Source organism: Crotalus tigris, unplaced genomic scaffold (assembly GCF_016545835.1).
Source record: "Crotalus tigris isolate CLP2741 ecotype Arizona unplaced genomic scaffold, ASM1654583v1 scf7180000021707.115196, whole genome shotgun sequence".
NCBI lineage: Eukaryota > Metazoa > Chordata > Lepidosauria > Squamata > Viperidae > Crotalus > Crotalus tigris.
In genome coordinates, this window is record NW_024098642.1 from 7,501 (window position 1) to 31,959 (window position 24,459).

A 24,459-nucleotide genomic window follows, 5' to 3' on the forward strand; every position below is an offset into this window, starting at 1 on the left:
ACCTTGGAGGTCATTTAGTCCAACCCCCTGCTCGGGCAGGAAACCCTGTACCATTTCGGACAAAGGGCTGTCCAGTCTCTTCTTAAAAACTTCCAGTGTTGGAGCATTTACTGCTTCTGGAGGCAGGCTGTTCCACTGGTTAATTGTTCTCACTGTCAGTGGAACAGCCTGCCTCCAGAAGCAGTAAAGACTACCGCAGCCAGGACATAGAACCTAGAACGATAAGGTTGGAAGGGATCTCGGTGGTCTGCTGGTCCAACCCCCTACTCAAACAGGAGACCCTATGCCACCCTGGTCAAATGGCTGTCTAGTCTTTTCTTGAAGACCTCCAGTGATGGAGCACCCACAACCTCTGAAGGGGACTCCCCTTCCATTGATTCATGCTTCTCACTGTTAGGAAATTTGTCCTTAGTTCTAGCTTGCTTCTCTCCTTGAACACCAGGAGAAAAGTCCTCAAGTTCTCCGTTGCATGCCTCCTTCCTTGTACCCATAAATCCACGAAAGATCACACGTTGGAACAGCCTGCCTCCAGAAATTATGGCTGCTCCATCACTGGAGGTTTTTAAGAAGAGACTGGACAGCCATTTGTCTGCAATGGGATAGGGCACAGGTCAGCAACCTGCGGCTCCGGAGCCGCATGCGGCTCTTTGAGCTTCCCCTGTGGCTCCCAGCCTCCTCTGCCTTTGCAGAGAGAGACAGAGACAGAGAGAGGCAATTGCGCGTCCCTGCTTTTCTCTCTCTCTCTCTCTCTCTCTCTCTCTCTCTCTCTCTCTCTGTGTGTGTGTGTGTGTAAAAGAGAGTGCACTCACAGTGTTCTCTGAGCAGCTGAAAAGCTTACTGGGCGGAGCTCCTCCCTTTGCTCCGTCTCTGCAGGAAGCAGGAAGGGCAGGAGAGAGCTAGCTAGCCCAGCTAGGCTGACTCAGGAATTCTGGGAGTTGAAGTCCATGAGTCATAAAAGAGATGAGGTTGCCTACCCCTGATCTTGTTGGACAACAGCTTGAAGCTTGCCAAGTGAGCAGCAGATAGGAGAGGGGGGGGAGAAAGAGAGAGAGAGAAAGAGAGGGGGGGAGGGAGAGAGAGAGAGAGGAAAGAGAGAGAGAGAAAGAAAGAGAGCGGGGGGAAGAGGAGTGGCAGATCAACGGCAGATAGAGAGGGAGGGAGAGAGACAGAGAGAGAGAGACCCTTTTGACATCTAAAATGAAGATAACACTGCATATATCCTTTTTTTACATGTGTGTGTGTGTGTGTGTGTGTGTATACATACATACATACATATACATATATATATATACACACACACATACATACACACACACAAATACCCCCCCACACACAAACACACACACCTATAATAAAGATAAAAAAGGATATATGCAGTGTTATCTTCATTTTAGATATTGCAATGGTCTCTATGTTTTAACTCTTCCCCCCCCCCGGGGTCAGGTGGCAGTACACATCTCATGTTGTGTACATTGCAATAACAGAGGCATTTACCCATCCACCCCAAGATTGGGGGAAAGAAGGATGGATGAGGATGAACATGCGATCGAAATGAACGGGAAGGAACAGATCAGCCGTGCGCAGTCATACCAATTAGGCCCGATGACGAGGTCGAGGAGTCGTGCGCAGACTTTAGTACACCTATAAAAGCGACTCTCTCACTCCCTGGCGCACTAGCCCTGAGGATGCCGGCAGGTGACGGCGAAAGCTAGGCGCTTTTTTAATAAATTTTATAGTTTTATTACCCTGGTGATCATTTTATTTCTCACCATGAATACTCCCAGGGTTCATATTTTTAATTTTCTCAAACACACACACACACACACACACACACACACACACATATACTCTAGTCATTAAGTCAAGAACAACTGAGAAGCAGAAACTAGCCAGGCGGGTTAGAGTTAGATCTTCCACCGCCTCCTAAACCCCCTCTCCAGATTAAAAACCATATCAAAAGGCAGGTTCAATTCTGTTTTTAAACTTTGCACGGCACGCAAATCGTTCATCCGCTCTCGGCTCTTTGCTTAAATAGGTTGTGCAAACAGAACCGGTCTCTCTCGTGTGTGTGTGTGTGTGTGTGTGTGTGTGTGCAATAGTGCAAGCAACGCCAACCTCTGACGTTGCCCTCAAACCAGCCACGAAACAAACCATGATAGATAGCCAGATCTCCGAGGCTCCCTGTGGTCCTATAAGTGAGACCAAATGCTCTTGGGTGGTTAGACATTTCAAAGCCGGGCTGACCCGGGACCAGGTTTCGTGGGCAAAGAAGACCCAAGTCCTGAAGCCTGGAATTCTTCCTGCTATTCGTGATCCCTTCGCCGGGAGTAAATGGAGAGGAAGGGTGAGAAGGAACAGTTTCAACCACACAAATAAGATTTCTCTCTCTCTCTCTCTCTCTCTCTCTCTCTCTCTCTCTCTCTCTCTCTCTCTCTCTCTCTCTCTCTCTCTCTCTCTCTCTCTCTCTCTTTTTTTCTTTCTTTTCCCGTGCCAAATGACAATTCTAGGTTTTTTAAGTTCACCCACCCCGCGTCCCTGGTCTTTGCCCTTAACTTGGAGTTCAAGAAAATGGCTTTTTTTTTTTTTCCAAAACCAGACAAGGGTTATTTAGGGAACTATTTAAGAGATCCTAATTAGAAAGTAGCATTGGACAAAGGTTTTGGGCAGAGAGACTAAGAATGTGCCGGGGGTGGGGGGGGGAGAGATATAAACCCAGCAGGAAAATAGTGTGGAAAAGATTTGATTCCATTGGGGAGGAGGGGAGGGGAGGGAGAGAGAGAGAGAGAGAGAAAGAGGGAGGGAGGGAGGAAGGACGGAAGAGGAGAGGAAGGGGAGGGGAGGGGAGAAGGGGGGAGTAGGAGGAAGAGGAAACCAGTTAAGGAAGGAGAGGGAGGAAGGGAAGGAAGGAAGGAAGGAAGGAAGGAAGGAAGGAAGGAAGGAAGGAAGGAAGGGGAAGGGGGGAGGGGAGGGGAGGGGAGAAGGGGAGAGTAGAAGAGGAAACCAGTTAAGGAAGGAGAGGGAGGGAGGAAAGGAAAGAAGGAAGGAAGGAAGGAAGGAAGGAAGGAAGGGGAAGGGGGGAGGGGAGAAGGGGGGAGTAGTAGGAAGAGGAAACCAGTTAAGGAAGGGGAGGGAGGGAGGAAAGGAAAGGAAAGGAAGGAAGGAAGAGGAAGGGGAGGGGAGGGGAGAAGGGGAGAGTAGGAGGAAGAGGAAACCAGTTAAGGAAGGGGAGGGAGGGAGGGAAGGAAGGAAGGAAGGAAGGAAGGAAGGAAAGAAGGAAAGAAGGAAGGAAGGGGAAGAGGAGAGGAAGGGGAGAGGAGAGGAGAAGGGGGGAGTAGGAGGAAGAGGAAACCAGTTAAGGAAGGAGAGGGAGGGAGGGAGGGAAGAAAGGAAAGGAAAGGAAAGGAAAGGAAAGGAAGGAAGGAAGGAAGGAAGGAAGGAAGGAAGGAAGGAAGGAAGGGGAAGAGGAAAGGAAGGGGAGGGGAGAAGGGGAGAATAGGAGGAAGAGGAAACCAGTTAAGGAAGGGGAGGGAGGGAGGGAGGAAGGAAGGAAAGGAAAGGAAGGAAGGAAGGAAGGAAGGAAGGAAGGAAGGGGAAGAGGAAAGGAAGGGGAGGGGAGAAGGGGAGAATAGGAGGAAGAGGAAACCAGTTAAGGAAGGGGAGGGAGGGAGGGAGGAAGGAAGGAAAGGAAAGGAAGGAAGGAAGGGGAAGAGGAAAGGAAGGGGAGGGGAGAAGGGGAGAATAGGAGGAAGAGGAAACCAGTTAAGGAAGGGGAGGGAGGGAGGAAGGAAAGAAGGAAGGAAAGAAGGAAGGAAGGAATATGGAAGAGCAGAGGAGGGGAGGGGGGAGAGGAAGAAGAAAGGAGTGAGGAGAGGGAGGGAACGAAGGAGTGAAGGAGAGAAGGAAGAGAAAGAAGGGGAAGGGAAGGAAAAGGAAGAGAAAAAGAAGAAGAGGAGTGACAAGAGAAGAATGGAAGACATTTAACCCTTTTCCAAAGGAGCCTCGGAGTCTTTCCTGAGTTCCTATCTTGGGGAAATCCCTGTGGGTTTATAAACCGACATCTAGCCAATCCACCATTCCCCAAACTGCGCCCCACCAAACATGTTTGCCCTGCAATTCCCAGAAAAACCTGGATCTCGCAAGCGGAACAATGTTGGAGTGAGCCAGCCTGGGAAGACCCCCCTCTCTTTTCGTCGTCCGTCAGACTTTGATCTCGTCTTTCAGGAGCTCAAGGGGGGGTTGGGGGGGTCTTTACTTCCTCTAGTGTTCCCACAACCCCCACGGGGGGCAGGTCACTGGTGACGGGAGCCATGAGACCCCTCCAAAGTCAACCCCAAGTCTGCAGGGCTGAAGGCAGCCTTGGACTTGGGCCTCCAGGCTTCCCATCCAGCACCTTGGGAAATTGCTTTGCTGGGAAGAAGTTGGATTTTGTCCAGCAATGTCATCGATTTTTTCCTGTATTCTGTATTTCTGTGTTCTGTATTTTTTTTTCCTGTATTTTTCTGCACTCATCACTCCAAATTTCTCTTTACTAGGAGTTCTGGATGGCCCAACCGATTGTTTCTCAGCCTGAGCTTAAAAAGGCGTGGACTTCAACTCCCAGAATTCTCCAGAACTACCTGAGGAATTCTGGGAGTGGAAGTCCACCCATCTTAAAACATGCTGTCAGGGGAATTCTGGGAGTGGAGGTCCATCCATCTTAAAGTGTGCTGGCTAAGGAATTCTGGGAGTGGAAGTCCATGCATCTTAAAGACCCTAATTGGGGAATTCTGGGAGTAGAGGTCCATCCATATTAAAGCATGTTGGCTAAGGAATTCTGGGAGTGGAAGTCCACCCATCTTAAAGCACGCTGGCTAAAGAATTCTGGGAGTTGAAGTCCATCCATCTTAAAGCATGCTGGCTAAGGAATTCTGGGAGTCGAAGTCCACCCATCTTAAAGCATGCTGGCTAAGGAATTCTGGGAGTCGAAGTCCACCCATCTTAAAGCATGCTGGCTAAGGAATTCTGGGAGTCGAAGTCCACATATCTTAAAGCATGCTGGCTAAGGAATTCTGGGAGTCGAAGTCCACATATCTTAAAGCATGCTGGCTAAAGAATTCTGGGAGTTGAGGTCCACCCATCTTAAAGTATGCTGGCTGGGGAATTCTGGGAGTGGAAGTCCATGCATCTATGCTAATTTGGGAATTCTGGGAGTCCAAGTCCACCCATCCTCAAGTGCCAGGCCTGGGAAGCCCTGCTCTTATGTTTCTGCTGCAGCACCGCCATGCGCAAGCAGACCTGGTGCCCAAACGCCACATGCTCTTGAAACCATTTGCCACCCTTGACCGCGCAGGGCGTGGGGTTTTGACAACCAGCACATTCCTCGCTCACACCCTTTGTGTGCAAAGAAAACTCCAGAGATTCTCAGCCCCGGCGTGAGCAAGCAAGAGAGACGCGTTTTTGCTGGTGCTGCTACTGCTGGCAAGCTGGTGTATTGGTTGTGTGTGTGTGTGTGTGTGTGTGTGTGTGTGTAGAGCGAGGAAGGCGTGACCAGCATGGGGAATGCCAGACACCCCCCCCCCCAGACACACTGCCTCACACACACAGCCACTCTCTCTCTCTCTCTCTCTCTGCTTTTCACTGCTTTCTCTCCCCGCTCATAAGCTCTGAACAAAGATAATCCAGCCGGCGCTGAACACTGGATAGCGCACAGCGCATGGTGAGCATCGCCACTCTCCTTGTTTCGGGAGGCATCCGTGGACCCTCAAAATAAGGGCACCCCCAGGACAAAGAGCATGAGGTGAGTTGCTGGCAGAGGGGGGACTAAGCATGCAAGATTGCTGAAATTGTCTTTTTTTGGGGGGGGATGCTCCTTTGTGTTTTTCTCATGGGTGGGGAGCATTTCTGCCAAGGCAGCCCGATCAAAGCTTGGCTGGAAAAAAGACACCTGTCCATTTGGCTGTTTCGTCCAGAAGTGACAATGCACACGGCTCCTTTTTTTTTCCCCTCTCCTTTTTTTTTTTTAAATCTCATCCATACCCTGCAGGGTTTTAATTTGATTTTTTTTTTTTTTTAAATCCCTCTTGCTGGCTGTGGATGGCAGGCATCAGGAGCCGAAGGGGTTAAGGGTGGCTTTCTGGATTAAAATGTCTGTTTTTCTGGGGAGCTCAGGATTTGGTCTCCTGCTTTTGCAGAATATTGGTGAGCGGGAAGGTGGAAGGGTAAAGGAAGATTTGGAATGGTCAAGAAAGATCTGGAATGGTCAAGAAAGATTTGCATCCAGGACTGATCCCTCAGGGAGAGAGCCGAATTGAGAAAGAAACGGGGGGGGGGAAGGATCCAGCAGCATTTCTTGATTTCTTCCTGGGATCACCGTGCAGCTGCTCATTGGTTTGTTGGTTTGTTTGTTCAAAAAAAGTGACGGTTGGCAAATGGATTGCAAGTTTTCCAAACAACGGGAACCCCCTCCCTCACCATCAAAAGGACTCTGTTTATTTACTTATTGATTCTGCCTCAGCCGCGCTAATCAAGTTTGCAACTGGTTGGTTTGTCAGGTTGGGAAATTCATCCCGCCAGTCAAAAAAACGTTGGCAAATGGGGAAGGTGGTGTTGAAAAGTAGTATTGGGCCTACGCAGAGCCGTTTCAAGGGAGGAGAGCAAGCTTGAGGGTTGCACAGCACTCTTCTCCTCCTAGTTAGGAATTGCAAGGGGGGGGGAGGAAGAAAACAAACTGTAATGAGACTCTTATTTGGCGTTCAAAGGCTGGGAGATGATTGTAGCCTCTACTACAGGGCTCTTCATGCTTGGCCCTTTCATGACTGGTGGACTTCAGTTCCCAGAATTCCTCAGCCAGCCTGGGGGAACTATGGCCCCTTCATGACTTGCGGACTTCAACTCCCAGAATTCCTCAGCCAGCATGGCAGAACTATGGCCCCTTCATGACTTAAGGACTTCAACTCCCAGAATTCCTCAGCCATCATAGGGGAACTATGGCCCCTTCATGGACTTCATCTCCCAGGATTCCTCAGCCATCATAGAACTATGGCCCCTTCATGATTTGAGGACTTCAATTCCCAGAATTCCTCAGCCAGCATGGGACAACTAGGGCCCCTTCATGACTGGTGGACTTCAACTCCCAGAACTCCTCAGCCAGCGTGGGGGAACTATGGCCCCTTCATGACTTGCGGACTTCAACTCCCAGAATTCCTCAGCCAGCGTGGGGGAACTATGGCCCCTTCATGACTTGTGGACTTCAACTCCCAGAATTCCTCAGCCAGCGTGGGGGAACTATGGCCCCTTCATGACTTGCGGACTTCAACTCCCAGAATTCCTCAGCCAGCATGGGGGAACTATGGCCCCTTCATGACTTGTGGACTTCAACTCCCAGAATTCCTCAGCCAGCATGGCGGAACTATGGCCCCTTCATGACTTAAGGACTTCAACTCCCAGAATTCCTCAGCCAGCATGGGGGACCTATGGCCCCTTCATGACTTAAGGACTTCAACTCCCAGAATTCCTCAGCCATCATAGGGGAACTATGGCCCCTTCATGGACTTCATCTCCCAGGATTCCTCAGCCATCATAGAACTATGGCCCCTTCATGATTTGAGGACTTCAATTCCCAGAATTCCTCAGCCAGCATGGGACAACTAGGGCCCCTTCATGACTGGTGGACTTCAACTCCCAGAACTCCTCAGCCAGCGTGCCTGGCTGAGGAATTCTGGGAGTTGAAGTCCACCACTCATAAAAGGGCCAAGTTTGAAGACCCCTGCTCTACTATTTATCTTGGTTTGCAACTAGGGTAACCAACCTTGCTATACCTGCAGGACGCCCTCCCATTTTACAGATGTTTAGATCCCCAGGATATTTGAAAAAAGGGGAATTTTAATTGCACATCCCTCAGTCCAAACCTATGCTGCAATCGGAGGGCTAGAAACTCAGCTGCTGCATTTGCAGCAAGATTGTCCTCAAGGGAGTAAAAAAAAAAAAGTCAAAATGGTGGCAGGGACTGACCACTCTTAAGTCCTCTCCCATTTTGAAGCACTAGGCTAGAAAGCGGGAGATGGTGAATTCTAGTCCCCCCCTTAGGAATGAAAGCCTGCTGGGTGACTTTGAGCCAATCACCAGGAGGTGGGGAATTCTAGTCCCGCCTTAGACATGAGAGCCGGCTGGGAGACTTTGGGCCAATCACCAGGAGACGGTGAGTTCTAGTCCCACCTTAGGCATGAAAGAAGGCTGGGAGACTTTGGCCAATCACCAGGAGACAGGGAGTTCTAGTCCCGCCTTAGCCATGAAAGCTGGCTGGATGACTTTGGGCCAATCACCAGGAGACTGGGCGTTTTAGTCCTGCTTTAGAGAGAAAAGCTGGCTGGGGGACTTTGGGCCAAGCACCAGGAAACGGTGAGTTCTAGTCCCGCCTTAGACATGAGAACCAGCTGGATGACTTTGGGCCAATCCCTCTCTCATCCCAGCCCACCTCACAGGGCTGTGGTTATGGGGAATAGAGGAGGAGGAAGGATGAAGTATGTTTGGACCTTGAGATTATTATTATAAATAGCCTTATAATATTATAAAAAGAATAAAGGCAGGCTGTAACTGAATCAATACCTAAATAAATAAGTACAGATATAAGAAGGGGTGGGCTCCAATCACGAGATTGAAGCTGCTGTCTTGACTTTTTTGACCCTCACCCAGTTGCCCCTGATTCCCCAACATCCTAAACCAGGTTGAAATGTTCATCTTGGCTTGCTTTCACTTTTTTCCCCGGTGGATTAGCGTGCTGTGCAGATTTAGCTCAGTTTACAGCTCTGTGCACTGTTTAAGTTAGTTTACAGTTAGTTTACAGTTCAACGCACTGTGTGACAATGGATGAATTCCACTGCCAGACTCACAACGTTGCAAGCGAGCAGCCATCTGCAAAATTGACAAAATCTGTCACAAGATGTTTATAGAACATCGGAACAGAGAGATCAGGGATGGGATTTCTTGGTGGCGTTGTGTACTGAAAACAGGGTCTGCGACATTTTTCTCACTCTCTTGGAGCCCCTAAATCTGCATGGGAGGGGTGGGAACGTTCCAGAACATGTTTCTCAACATTAGGAAGTTTTAAGAGGGGTGGACTCCAACACCCAGAATTCCCTAGCCAGGATGCATGGACTTCAATTTCCAGAATTCCCCTGCCAGGATATGAGAACATCAACTCCCAGAATTCCTCAGCTAGGATGTATGGACTTCAACTCCCAGAATTCCTCAGCTGGGGTGTATGGATTTCAACTCCCAGAATTCCCCTGCCAGGATATGAGGACTTCAACTCCCAAAATTCCTCAGCTGGGATGTCTGGATTTCAACTCCCAGAATTCCCCTGCCAGGATATGAGGACTTCAACTCCCATAATTCCTCAGTTAGGATGTATGGACTTCAACTCCCAGAATTCCTCAGCTGGGATGTATGGATTTCAACTCCCAGAATTCCCCTGCCAGGATATGAGGACTTCAACTCCCAGAATTCCTCAGCTAGGATGTATGATTTCAACTCCCAGAATTCCCCTGGGCAGCATGTATGGACTTCAACTCCCAGAATTCCTCAGCTAGGATGTATGGATTTCAACTCCCAGAATCCCCTGGGCAGCATGTATGGACTTCAACTCCCAGAGTTCCCCAGCCAGGATGCGTGGACTTCAATTCCTAGAATTCCCCTGCCAGGATTTGAGGACTTCAACTCCCAGAATTCCCCAGCCAGGATATGAGGACTTCAGCTCCCAGTGTGCTGCCTGGAGAATTGTGGAAGTGCACAAGTCATAAAAGTTTGAAGACCCCTACCCAAGGCAACTTGGTGGAAGTAGAATGGCTGAGCAGTGGTATGTTAAAGGAGGGTTCTTCAACCTTGGCCACCTCACGACTTGTGGACTCCAACTCCCACAATTCCTCAGCCAGCATGCCTGGATGAGGAATTCTGGGAGTTGAATTCCACAAGTCATCAAAGGGCCAAGTTTGAAGACCCCTGTCTTAAATCTAACAAACAAAATGGAGGCTGGCTGAGGAATTCTGGGAGTTGAAGTCCACAAGTCATCAAAGGGCCAACTTTGAAGACTCCTGTCTTAAATCTAACAAAATGGAGGCTGGCTGAGGAATTCTGGGAGTGGAAGTCCACAAGTCATCAAAGGGCCAAGTTTGAAGACCCCTGTCTTCAATCTAACGAACAAAATGGAGGCTGGCTGAGGATTTCTGGGAGTTGAAGTCCACAAGTCATCAAAGGGCCAAGTTTGAAGACCCCTGGTTTAGTTTCTTGCCTGGCCTATCTTATAGGGCCGGCAGTGTGTGTGTGTGGTGACATGCAGGAATCACCGTGTCCTTGTTTTCCAGGTGTTTGTTGATTTGGGGTCTTTGTGCGGTCTGGCTGTTCGGAGCAGAGGCTGTTGAATTGAATGACATGTTTGGACAAATCACCTCTCCCGGTTATCCGGACTCTTATCCCAGCGATTCAGAAGTGACCTGGAATATCTCCGTGACGGAGGGGTTTCGCGTGAGGCTCTACTTCATGCATTTCGACCTGGAAGCCTCCTACCTTTGCGAATACGACTACCTGAAGGTGAGTCCACAAATGCAGTGCCTGGTGAAATCTTGGGATTTTAAAGGATTAGAATATAGCCTGCTTTTCGTAACCATTCAGGCTGGCCTACGCAATGCCCCTGTTTCCTATTGTCCCTATCACAACATCCTTGCAAGGTGGGACAGGATGAGAGAGAGGGACTGGCTGGAAGTGACCCAGCCAGCTTTTATGCCTAAGGCGGGACTCACCGTCTCCTGGTGATTGGCCCAAAGTCACCCAATCGGCTTTCATCCTTAAAGTGGGACTAGAACTCACCGTCTCCTGGGGATTGGCCCAAAATCATCCAATCGGCTTTCATGCTTAAGGTGGGATTAGAACTCACCATCTCCTGGGGATTGGCCCAAAGTCACCCAGCTGCCTTAAGATAGGATTTGAACTCATGATCTAGTACAGCATGTTCATCATTAGGGCAAACTAAACGGGGAGAATTTGGTTACTGAAATTTAAGCCAGCATATTTTGCTTTATCTTTTTGTTTCTCACATCTGAAAGGACACAGGGGCATTGAGAAAAGCCTCCTGGGTTGGACTAGATGACCTCCATGGTCCCTTCCAACATTATTATTATTATTATTACTATTATTGATCATCACACAGTCAGCCAAATGTTCATACTGGATTTGGCATTTTTGTCTACTTATCGAGTCCTTATCCAGGACCTGGGATAGGCAGATGTGGATGTTTGATGGTATTACAGATATCGTCGCAGGATGGAAGCGGTTCCTAGTAAGGCCGCCTTTTGCAATTGACTAATGGCAAATTTGTCAATGTCAATGGTGTTCAAGTGTTGTTGTTGTTGTTGTTGTTGCTGTTGTTGTTATTATTATTATTATTGATCATCGCACAGTCAGCCAGATGTTCAGACTGGATTTGGCATTTTTGTCTACCTATCAAGTCCTTCCCAAGGACCTGGGATAGGCAGCTGTGGATGTTTGATGGTATTACAGATATCGTCGCAGGATGGAAGCAGTTCCTAGTAAGGCCGCCTTTTGCAATTGACTAATGGCGAATTTGTCAATGCCAATGGTGTTCAAGTGGTGCTCCAGTTGTTTTGGGATTGCACCCAAGGAGCCTATGACTATTGGTACCACCCTTGCTTGCTTTTGCCACAGTCTTTCTAGTTCTACTGTATTTGTAGGTCTTTGTATTTTGTTATCTTCTCCAGTTCTCCAGTTGTTGTTTTTGTTGTTGTTGTTGTTATTATTTATTCCTTCATTCCTTCCTTCGTTTATTTACCTATAATTATATACATTTATATATGTATCTATTTATATATACATATATATTTATCCAAGGTAGTCCTCAAATTACAAGTTTATTTAATGACAGTTCAAAGTTACAACAGCCCTGAAAAAAGTGACTTATGACCTTTTTTTCACACTTATGACCATTGCAGCCTCCCCATTCATCACATGATCAAAATTCAAGATGCTTGGCAACTGACTTGTATTTATGACGGTCGCAGAGTCCCCGGGTTATATGATCCCCTTTTGCGAACTTCTGACAAGCGAAGTCAATGGGGGGAATCCAGATTCACTTAACAACTGCGTGACTAACTTAACAACGGCAAGGATTCACTTAACAATGGAGGCAAGGAAGGTCATCCAATGGGGCGAAACTCACTTTAAAAATGTCTCACTTAGCAACGGCAGTTTTGGTCTGAACTGGGGCCATAAGTCGAGGACTAGCTGTATTAATCCAATCCAGAAGGTAGCTACAATCAGTAACCAGGTTCAGTAGGCAACGGTGGGAAACCATGGCCCTTTTGTGACCTGCAGACTTCAACTCCCAGAATTCCTCAGCCAGCATGGGGGAAACTATGGCGCCTTCATGACTTGTGGACTTCAACTCCCAGAATTCCTGAGCCAGCATGAGGGAAACTTTGGCCCCTTCATGACTCGTGGACTTCAACTCCCAGAATTCCTGAGCCAGCATGGGGGAACTATGGCCCCTTCATGGCTGGTGGACTTCAACTCCCAGAATTCCTGAGCCAGCCTGGCTCAGCTTGGAAACCTCTCCCTTTCCCCTCAGCGTGGCTGGCTCGGGAAATCTGGGAGTTGAAGTCCATGAGTCATAAAGCGGCCTAGGCTTATAGGTTGTGTGAATGTAGCCGTGTTCATTGTATGAAATCTTCCAGGCCTGGACCTTGTGCTCTTTGCATTGTCCCTTTCTCAATTGCACAATTCTGCTAAAAAATGACAATCGTTTGTTGTTGCTCAGAATGTAAGTGCCTTATAATCAGAGCGATAAATTGTGTTCAAAACACAAAAACAACCTTTGTTCCTTCAGATCGAGTTTGGATATTAACTTTGGGCTCCAGAATCAAAGGTTGCTCATCCCTAAATCTAATTCCACTATCTTGTCTCCAGAAATCTATGTATACTGTCTCAAGCTTTGTCTCTCAGATATACTGCCTTTGAACATGGGGTCTCTAAACCGTATTTTTGCAAGGCGGTTTGAATGTAACTGAGGTGGCTGGGTTAGGCAACTGCTGTGGACAATTCGTAAATAGTGAATTAGTAACTATCAGCCAGGAAGGGTTGAATTTTTGAACAAAGATTAACTTTCCGAAAGAACTGAGGCAGGGATAAGAGTAGGGGAGTGGTCAGAAAAGTCAAAATGGCGGCCCCGGTCCTGGGATCAAAGCCCCACGTCTTTTTTTATCTGCCGGTAGTCCTCAACTTAACGAAAGTCACCCAAACTTACGACAGTCGCACAAACTAAGATTTCATGGCTTAGCGTGGCATGCTCTTAGGCTAGTTTGTGATTAAAATGTTTTTTAAGAAACTAACAGCACAGATAGTCCTTGATTAGTGACCACTTGAAGTTAAGACAAACAACCAAGTTCCTTCAAAGGAACTTAAGAAGAGACTGGACAGCCATTTCTCTGAAATGATATAGGATAGTGTTTCCTGCCTGAGCAGGGGGTTGGACTAGATGACCTCCAAGGTCCCTTCCGACTCAGTTATTCCTGTTCTATTCTGTTCATTCTGTTATTCTATTCTATTCTATTCTATTCTATTCATTCTGTTATTCTGTTCTGTTCTGTTCCGTTCCGTTCCATATTTTCTCTTCTCTTCTCTTCCCTTCCCTTCCCTTCCCTCCATCCCATTCCATATTTTCTATTCTATTCTATTCCATTCCATTCCATCCCATTCCATATTTTCTATTCTATTCTATTCCATTCCATTCCATCCCATTCCATATTTTCTATTCTATTCTATTCTATTCTATTCTATTCTATTCTATTCTCCATTCCATTTCATTCATTCCATATTTTCTCTTCTCTTCCATACCATTCCATTCCATCCCATTCCATATTTTCTATTCTATTCTATTCTATTCTATTCCATTCCATTCCATATTTTCTCTTCTCTTCCATTCCATTCCATTCTATTCCATCCCATTCCATATTTTCTATTCTATTCTATTCTATTCTATTCTATTCTATTCTATTCTATTCTATTCTATTCTATTCTATTCCATTCCATTCTATTCCATTCCATTCTATTCCATTCCATATTTTCTCTTCTCTTCTCTTCCATTCCATTCTATTCCATCCCATGCCATATTTTCTATTCTATTCTATTCTATTCTATTCTATTCTATTCTATTCTATTCCATTTCATTCCATTCCATTCTATTCCCAATTCCAGCAACTGTTCCTTGTATGTTTTAGCCTCCAGTCCCCTAATCATCTTTGTTGCTCTTCTCTGTGCTCTTTCTAGAGTCTCCACATCTTTTTTACACCACAGTGACCAAAACTGGATGCTATATTCCAAGTGTGGCCTTACCAAAACCTTGTGAAGCGGTATTAACACTTCAAGTGCATTTGGTTTTTCTTTCTTTCTAATGACTTTGCTGAGTGTTTGTCTGATCTTCAACAAACATCAAGGGCAAAGCCAGAGGGGTTTTTTTTGTTTTTGTTTTTTAAAGCATACAAATCAAACGATGTGCTGTTATTTAAAAACCCTGTTAGAGTCACAAGAAAGCGTTGGAATGCACCCCGATTTGACAGATTAATTATCTTTCATCCTCCTGGTTCCCACTGACTGTGTGTGATTCACACTTCCCTTGTGTTCAGGCAGCAGGAGGAAGGCGAAAATCTGACAAAAAAAAAGTATCTTTCCATCCTTTTTTCTTCGTTTTAATTGCTTTTTTAGCCCTTTTGAACTCTTTCTTGCATCTATTGCACATTTTATTACGTATAACCCTCCCAGAGTCGCTGGGCTAGTGAGGCGAGTGGCAGAAAAATTTAATCCGTATACATTTTTAAAAGATGCATCGACAAAGATACCCTTGGCATGCCTGAAAAAGAGACGAAACGAAATGATGGACTTGTGGAATCCGAAGGGGCCTTTAAGGTCTTCTAGTCCAACCCGCTGCTCATAGGATCATTGCAAACTAAGGACGAGCATATATGCTGCACTGGGGAGACCACACTTAGAGTACTGCATCCAGTTTTGGTCACCACGATGTAAAAAAGATGCTGAGACTCTAGAAAGAGTGCAGAGAAGAGCAACAAAGATGATCGGGGGGCTGGAGGCTAAAACATATAAGGAACGGTTGCTGGAATTGGGTATGTCTAGTTTAATGAAGAGAAGGACGAGGGGGGACAGGATAGCAGTCTTCCAGTACCTCCGGGGCTGCCCCAAAGAAGAGGGAGTCAAGCTCTTCTCCAAAGCCCCTGAAGGCAGGGCAAGAAGCAACGGATGGAAACTCATCAAGGAGAGAAGCAACCTGGAACTACAAAGACTTGGTTCCAGAAAAAGGATATTAAATAAGTGGGGATCCACCATTGAGAAGATTGTCTACCTCCCACGTCCCTTGTGAACAGGAAGAATCTTCTCCATTCCTTTTCAAGATGTCCGGACTGGATGGTCAAATATAGATTCTACCAGCCTCTCTAAGGCCCTGGGACATCCAAAGCGATCCCAACTCGGAGCTTCTACGATCTTCTAGCATCCAATCATTGTTGGGGCGATAGGAAACCTGTTAGAGGATTTCCTCCAGCTTAATGGAGTCTACAGGACTCCGGTAGATACAAGAACATTCTTTACCCACCTTAGTGACCTGAAGATGGGGGGACTTCAACTCCCAGAATTCCTCAGCCAGCAGTGTTTATCCACCTTAGCAACTTGAAGATGGATGGACTTCAACTCCCAGAATTCCTCAGCCAACAGTGTTTATCCACCTTAGCGACTTGAAGATGGGGGGACTTCAACTCCCAGAATTCCTCAGCCAGCAGTGTTTATCCACCTTAGCGACTTGAAGATGAGGGGACTTCAACTCCCAGAATTCCTCAGCCAGCAGTGTTTATCCACCTTAGCGACTTGAAGATGGGGGGACTTCAACTCCCAGAATTCCTCAGCCAGCAGTATTTATCCACCTTAGCAACTTGAAGATGGATGGACTTCAACTCCCAGAATTCCTCAGCCAACAGTGTTTATCCACCTTAGCGACTTGAAGATGGGGGAACTTCAACTCCCAGAATTCCTCAGCCAGCAGTGTTTATCCACTTTAGCGACTTGAAGATGAGGGGATTTCAACTCCCAGAATTCCTCAGCCAGCAGTGTTTATCCACCTAGTGATTAGAAGATGGATGGACTTCAGCTCCCAGAATTCCTCACACAGCAGTGTTTATCAACCTTAGTGACTTGAAGACGGGGGGGGGGGACTTCAACTCCCAGAATTCCTCAGCCAACAGTGTTTATCAACCTAGTGATTAGAAGATGGATGGACTTCAGCTCCCAGAATTCCTCACACAGCAGTGTTTATCAACCTAGTGACTAGAAGATGGATGGACTTCAACTCCCAGAATTCCTCAGCCAGCAGTGTACATCAGCCTAGTGACTTGAAGATGGGGGTGGACTTCAACTCCCAGAATTCCTCACACAGCAGTGTTTATCAACCTTAGTGACTTGAAGATGGGGGGGGACTTCAACTCCCAGAATTCCTCAGCCAACAGTGTTTATCAGCCTAGTGACTAGAAGATGGATGGACTTCAACTCCCAGAATTCCTCACACAGCAGTGTTTATCAACCTTAGCAACTTGAAGATGAGGGGAACTTGAACTCCCAGAATTCCCCAGTCAGCAGTGTTTATCCACCTTAGCAACTTGAAGATGAGGGGGACTTCAACTCCCAGAATTCCCCAGTCAGCAATGTTTCTCAGCCTTGGCAACTAAGATGGGTGGACTTCAATTCCCAGAATTCCTCAGCCAGCATTCCTCTTCCAGACCCCTGGGAGCTGAACTCCACCCGTCTTCAAGGCCAGATTTTCCTGAGTCACAGTTAACATACGCAAAGCGGCTAGGATGCTGACTGGGGAATTCTGGGAGTTGAACTCCACCCATCTTCCAGCTTGCCCAAGGCCTAGAAACCCGGCTAGCTTTCCCTCCCTCAGATCTCGTGGTCTTCCTTCCGATGGTGGAACATTAACACTTTTCTCTCACAATGTCCTGTGGGGCCGAAGAGCTCGGTGGTTACTTTGATGGCGACCCACAAATAATTTGGAATAACCAGAAAGTCAAAAGGGCCTTTTCAGTTGGAGAGGATTTATTACTTCTGCGGCTGGAGCTCATTCATCTAAACATGGAGTCTGCATAAATATGCATATGTGGACAGACAGTGGTTTCGAAGCAATCCAGACCAAATTACTAGTTTCCATTCTTTTTCCCCGGATTTCTCAGATTTTACCAGCAGCCATCCCCATTCTGCGTCTCTCCCTTTCCCGCAAGCCGGCTTGCTTCCTTCCGTTCGCTGAATTGGAAGCTTGTTTGCAACTGGGAATTCAAGTCGGTATCTAATCTGGGGCCTGTTCTATTTTTCTTTCTTTTTTGCCCCCCAAATTTAAGATCTGTGTCTTCAAGATTTGCCCGATGTTTTTACGATTCCCCAAACAGAATAGCATCGCTCGTTGTATAAGGAACGGTTGCTGGAATTGGGTATGTCTCGTTTAATGAAGAGAAGGACAAGGGGGGATAGGATAGCAGCCTTCCAGTATCTCAGGGGCTGCCACAAAGAAGAGGGAGTCAAGCTCTTCTCCAAAGCGCCTGAAGGCAGGACAAGAAGCAATGGATGGAAACTCATCAAGGAGAGAAGCAACCTAGAACTAAGGAGAAACTTCCTGACAAAGTTTTTTCCCATGGTTGATCTGTCCCTAAACAGGTCCTTCAGGTCTTCTAAGGAGCTGGTGATGGTGGTCCTGATCGCCACCATAACTAGGTCCATCTTCTTTGCTGGTGGTGGTCCTCTTGTTCTCTCTCCTTCCATCTTTCCCAGCATGATGGGTTCCTCAAAGGAGCTGGCTCTTTGGATTGATTGATTGATTGATTGATCGATGCATCTGTGCCATCAGGTCAAGATCAACTTTGACTACATGGATAGGTTTTCTCCATGGTTGATCTGCCCCTAAGCAGGTCCTTCAGGTCTTCCAAGGAGCTGGTGATGGTGGTCCTCATCACCACCATAACTAGGTCCGTCTTCTTTGCTGGTGGTGGTCCTCTTCTTCTGTCTCCTTCTAAATTTCCCAGCATGATGGATTTCTCAAAGGAGCTGGCTCTTTGCACTGGTTGATGCTTTGATGCTATCAGATCAGGGTTTGACTCTTAGCAGCCAAAACAGTAGATGTTCTCCATGGCTGTCTCCAACTTGATCCTTCAGATCTTCCAACAGTGGTCCCATCACTGTTGTAACTGAGTCCATCTTCTTTGCTGGTGGTGGTCCTCTTCTTCTCTCTCCTTCCATCTTTCCCAACATGATAGATTTCTCAAAGGAGCTGGTCTTTGCACTGCTTGATGCTTTGATGCTATCAGATCAGGGTTTGACTCTTAGCAGTATAGATGTTCTCCATGGCTGATCCTTCAACTCTTCCAATGGTGCACCTATCACGGCTGAAACTGAGTCCAACTTCTTTGCTGCTGGCCATCCTCTTCCTCTCTTTTCTTCCTAAGCGAGGCAGTTGCTCACCAAGTTACTCCCAATCTTACCACCTTTTTGCCACAGTTATAGATATAGGGACTAGAGCTGGAAGGGACCTTGGAGGTCTTCTAGTCCAGCCCCTCACTTAAGCAGGAGAACCTATGCCATCTCAGACAAGTGACTGTCTAGCCTCTTCTTAAAAACCTCCAGTGATAGAGCGCCCACGATTTCTGGTGGGAAGCTGTTCCACTAGTTGATTGTCCTCACTGTCAGAAAGTAATAATAATAATAATAATAATAATAATAATAATAATAATAATAATAATAATAAGAAGAAGAAGAAGAAGAAGAAGAAGAAGAAGAAGAAGAAGAAGAAGAAGAAGAAGAAGAAGAAGAAGAAGAAGAAGAAGAGTAGTAGTAGTAGTAGTAGTAGTAGTAGTAGTAGTAGTAGTTGTTGGAAGGGATCTTGGAGGTCATCTAGTCCAACCCCATGCTCAGGCAGGAAACCCTACACCATTTCAGACAAATGGCTGTCCAGTCTCTTCTTAAAAACTTCCAGTGTTGGAGCATTCACCACTTCTGAAGGCAGGTGGTTCCACTGGTTAATTGTTCTAACTGTCAGGAAGTTTCTCCTTAGTTCCAGGTTGCTTCTCTCCATGATTCGTTTCCATCCATTACTTCTTATCCTTCCTTCCTTCCTTCCTTCCTTCCTTCCTTCCTTCCTTCCTTCCTTCCTTCCTTCCTTCCTATTTTCATCCCCTTCCCTCCCTTCCTTCCTTCCATCTCTCCCTTCCTTCCATCTCTTCCTTCTTTCTTTCTTTCTTTCTTTCTTTCTTTCTTTCTTTCTTTCTTTCTTTCTTTCTTTCTCCTTCCTTCCTTCCTTCCTATTTTCATCCCCTTCCCTCCCTTCCTTCCTTCCATCTCTCCCTTCCTTCCATCTCTCCTTTCTTTCTTTCTTTCTTTCTTTCTTTCTTTCTTTCTTTCTTTCTTTCTTTCTTTCTTTCTTTCTCCTTCCTTCCTTCCTTCCTTAGAGCAATTTCCTGACAGCGAGAACAATTTATCAGTGGAACCACTTGCCTTCAGAAGCTGTAGGTGTTCCATTTACTGGAGGTTTTCAAAAAAGAGACTGGACAGCCGTCCTTTGTCCAGAATGATATGGGGTCCCCTACTTGAGCCGGGGGTTGGACTGGAAGACCTCCAAGGTCCCTTCCAACGCCACTATTCTGCATCTCCCTTGAAGGAAGTCCTAACAACTGTGAAGAAGGCGGCTTGATGGGCTGGGAAGGGCCCCCCACAAACAAGGCCCATCCATGAGTCTCCCCCCCCCACTTCAAAGAGAGGGGTGTCTCCTAAAACACTCTCCATGGTAAGACTATCCAAGATTTGTCCTCCCAAACTACTTTCTCCATGGCAAGAAGGGACAGGCCGCCAGGAACATTCCCACGACCGTTTCAGGGACCCCCCCCATTTGGCCTTGGGGTGCTGATCTTCCGGCCCAGAGTGAGCAGCCTTGGGACCATCGGCATTTGTGGCAAGGGGTCTCTTCTTTCTTCTTCTTCTTGACTGTGTGGTTTCCACAAATTACTTCCAGCCTGCCATGGAATGCCAGACTCTTAATGAGGAACACAGTTGATATATATATATTTCTCAAGAGGTGGCCCAGACCCCCCCCCCCGCAGCCCAATTAATGCATTCCAGGACAAGCCTGGAGGAGGTCATTGGCCGCCTCCGGGACGATGGGCCGGAGGGTCAGCCACACCAGCTGGGACCAGCCTGGAGAGGTTCCCAGGAAATGTCTTGAAGGAGAAACTCCATTTTGCTTGTTTTTCTCCTAGTCGCAGGGGTAGGCAACCTGGGCTCTTTTATGACTCGCGGACTTCAACTCCCAGAATTCCTGAGCCAGCATGGGGGAACTATGGCCCCTTCATGATTCACGGACTTCAATTCCCAGAATCCCTGAGCCAGCATGGGGGAACTATGGCCCCTTCATGACTTCCGGACTTCAACTCCCAGAATTCCTGAGCCAGCATAGGGGAACTATGGCCCCCTCATGATTTGTGGACCAACTCCCAGAATTCCTCAGCCAGCGCGGGGGAACTATGGCCCCTTCATGACTTGTGGACTTCAAATCCCAGAATTCCTGAGCCAGCTGGGGGAAATATGGCCCCTTCGTGACTCATGGACTTCAACTCCCAGAATTCCTGAGCCAGCATGAGGGAAACTTTGGCCCCTTCATGACTCGTGGACTCCAACTCCCAGAATTCTTGAGCCATCCATGCTGAGGTGAAAGGGAGAGGTTTCCAAGCTGAGCCATGCTGGCTCAGGAATTCTGGGAGTTGAAGTCCACGAGTCATAAAAGAGCCAAGGTTGCCTACCCCTGTCCTAGTGTAAGGCTAGGGGGGAGCAAGCAGCAGCTCTGAGGGGTTTTCAGCCCATGCCAGGGGACAATGCTGAGCTAGAAGTGGGGTTCAGGTTTAGACACTCAAGGGGAACCCCATGCTTGAAGTTGTCTGCTGTCTTTTGCCTGCTCAGCACGGTTTGGCTGGGTCCACACACCAGACCAATGTTATTCCACCCTGGCCACTTTAAGCTAGCTGGACCTCAAGTCCCAGAATTCCCCAGCCAGCCATGTCTAGGACTTGAAATCCACCTATCTTATAAAACAGGAGCGAGGAATTCTGGGAGCTGAAGTCCACACATCTTAAAGTAGGCTGAGTCGAAATTCTGGGAGTTGGGAGTCCAAATATCTTGTAAAATGGTAGCAAGGAATTCTGGGAGAGAAGTCCACCCATTTTAAAGCAGCTGGCTGGGGAATTCTGGGAGTGGCAGTCCACACACCTTAAAGCAGGCTGGCTGGGGAATTCTGGGAGTGGAAGTCCACCCATCTTAAAGCAGGCTAGCTGAGGAATTCTGGGAGTTGAAGTCCACGCACCTTAATGCATGCTGGCTGAAGAATTCTGGGAGTTGAAGTCCACGCATTTTAAAGCATGTTGCCTGGGTAATTCTGGGAGTGGAAGTCCACCTGTCTTAAGGCAGGCTGGCTGGGGAATTCTGGGAGTTGAAGTCCACCTATCTTAAAGCAAAGGCTGAGCTTTTCCTTCATTCCTCCTGATTTTTCCACCATGATCTGGTGAAAAAGCTCCTTCTTCCCAGCTGATCCTCCATGCCAGCCCCTCTATTTTGCTCCCCCCCCCAGTCAGTGATAGTCCCACTCTTATTTTTCCCTGTGGCCATCCGTCCCTTTCCCTAAATTGCCAAGGACAGCAAGCAGGCCTCCGACTTAAAACACAGAGATATCTTACCGCTTGGTTCATCCACATTCATTTCTCTGGCGGATGGCAGATTTTTCCATAAATCAGGAAGGTCCCCAGAGCTGACAGCTCATTACAGCTTTCGCCTTGGCAGGCCTCCCCTTTGGGGTCACGATGTCGAGATGTTCACTAGAGAATATCTCTTCCCGTGGAAGAGCAGCGATAGCCAAAGACGGGAAGGGGGGGGAAGACCGTCTCTTAAAACAGTCAAACCCAACCGTAATATTAGCCCCTCCAGGAGAAAAATTCCTCGCCTGCCTAATATCTATGTGATGTCTTTGTGTGTCTAATCACACTTGGCCAATTAAGTATTCTATTCTATTCTATTCTATTCTATTCTATTCTATTCTATTCTATTCTATTCTATTCTATTCTATTCTTCTTTCTCATTATTCTATTCTACTCTATTCTATTCTATTCTATTCTATTCTATTCCATTCCATTCCATTCCATTCCATTCCATTTTATTATTATAATCCATTCCTATTCTATTCTATTCTATTCTATTCTATTCTATTCTATTCATTTTCTCTATTCCTTTTCTTTATTCTATTCTATTCTATTCTATTCTATTCTATTCTATTCCATTCCATTCCATTTTATTATTCTAATCCATTCCCTATTCTATTCTATTCTGTTCTGTTCTGTTCTGTTCTGTTCTGTTCTATTCTAAAATAATATTTCCCTGTTCGGTCACCAGAATATAAAAAAGTTGTGGAGACTTGGAAAGAGAACAGAGAAGAGCAACGAAGATGATTAGGGTGCTAGAAGCTAAAACATACAAAGGACGGTTACAGGAACTGGGTATGTCTAGTTGAATGAAAAGACGTGAAAGCAGTCTTTCAATATTGAAGGGGCTGCCCCAAAGAAGAGGGGGGCCAATCTATTCTCCAAAACACCTGAAGGCAGGCAAGAAGCAACGGAGGGAAACTGATCAAGGAGAGAAGCAACCTAGAACTAAGGAGAAATTTCCTGACAGTTGGAACAATTAACCAGTGGAACAACCTGCCTCTAGAAGCAGTGGATGCTCCAACTCTGGAAGTTTTTAAGAAGAGACTGGACAGCCATTTGTCTGAGATGGTATAGGTTTCCTGCCTGAGCAGGGGTTGGACTAGATGACCTCCAAGGTCCCTTCCAATTTTACTATTATTATTATTATTACAGTTATTTCTTCCAGTCTTCCTTAATTTGGCTTTTCCACTGGTATCAAAAAGGCAAAATTTAGAGGGTCCTTAGGAATTTCTGGTGAAAAAGTCAGGGCTGCCCAGCCTTCTCCAGTGAGGCTCATTGACCTTATGGCGTCCACCCAGCACGGACAGTTCACATCAAAACATTGCAAGCACATCCCGGTTTTGACATCCCAGTTCTCTGGCCACTGAGCCATGTGTCAACAGCACGAGGAATCTGGACAGGCAGAGGGACTGCTGTGTGCAGTACAGTTGTTTTCTTGCAGACATTTCATGACCCAACTAGGTAACATCATCAGTGCTAGAAGGGAGAGGGGAGTGTGGGGAGGAGGAGGAGGAGGAGGAGGAGGAAGACTGTGCAGAACTGGATGCTATTTGACCTGGGCTGTTTTCTTGCAGACCTTTCATGACCCAACTATGTAACATTATCAGTGCTAGAAGGGAATGGGGTTTGCGGAGAGGAGGAGAAAGACGAGGAGGAGGAGGAAGACGAGGAGGAGGAGGAGGGGGAGGGGGAGGGGGACAACTGTGCAGTCCTGAATGCTCTCTGACCTTGGCTGTTTTCTTGCAGACCTTTCATGACCCAACTATGTAACATTATCAGTGCTACAAGGGAATAGGGTTTGCGGAGAGGAGGAGGAGGAGGAGGAGGAGGAGGAGGAGGAGGAGGAGGAGGAGGAGGAGGAGGAGGAGGAAGACTGTGCAGACCTGGGTGCTATTTGACCTGGGCTCTTTTCTTGCAGACCTTTCATGACCCAACTATGTAACATTATCAGTGCTACAAGGGAATAGGGTTTGCGGAGAGGAGGAGAGAAGGAGGAGGAGGAGGGGGAGGAGGAGGAGGAGGAGGAGGAGGAAGCACAGCAGGCAAAGGATGCCACCAACCAGCCAGTCTTCTCTTTCCACTGAGCAGGGCTGGCTAAAGAGCAAACGAGTGCAATCTGGAATGGAACCAATCTATCTTGGGAGACGTCCAGAAGGCTGGGCCGGAGTGGTACCCACTAAATCAGCCCTTTGCTCTCCGCTCATATTAATTTAATGGCTTATTAGCTAGTGGGAGGGACAGGGGCATTGCCCCTTGTCCTGGCCAATGACACAAATTCAGGTCCAGTGACAGTTCCCATAGAGTTTTGTGGGTATCTCACACAGGCTTCAGCATCCCTGCTTGCCGTGAATTTCTGCCCATTTCCTATAATTTGGCTCGCTGCGGCTTGAGATAGGTGGGCCCAATTTGGAGAGATTCCTGGGGCCTTTGCTGAGCACTGATTTGAGATTGCCTTTTCGGCTAGATCCTGCCTTAACTTAAAGCCCTGGCATTGCCCTTTTTAAATACATATATATGGTTTTCTACTGTGTGTGTGTGTGTGTGTGTGTGTGTGTGTGTGTGTGTGTGTGTGTGTGTTTTCTGAGGTTTTCACGGGTGTTTGTATGTAGGTCTTTGGTTGTTCGGGTTTTCT

The 24,459-nt window shown here is 47.1% G+C and overlaps 1 protein-coding gene across 3 annotated transcripts in view; it reads left to right on the forward strand.

The window, feature by feature from the left end:
- Window positions 1-5,546: 5,546 nt before the first annotated feature.
- The window catches only part of MASP1 (mannan binding lectin serine peptidase 1), a 78,677-nt gene continuing 59,764 nt past the window's right edge, over window positions 5,547-24,459 (forward strand). Inside the window, exons 1-2 of one of the 3 annotated variants that reach the window (XM_039318942.1) lie at window positions 5,547-5,776; window positions 10,338-10,563. In XM_039318942.1, coding sequence (XP_039174876.1) covers window positions 5,772-5,776; window positions 10,338-10,563 — 231 coding nt within the window. In that variant the 5' untranslated portion in view covers window positions 5,547-5,771. The remainder of the gene's footprint in view (window positions 5,777-10,337; window positions 10,564-24,459) is intronic. The other 2 variants (XM_039318943.1, XM_039318944.1) reach the window with 2 other exon arrangements.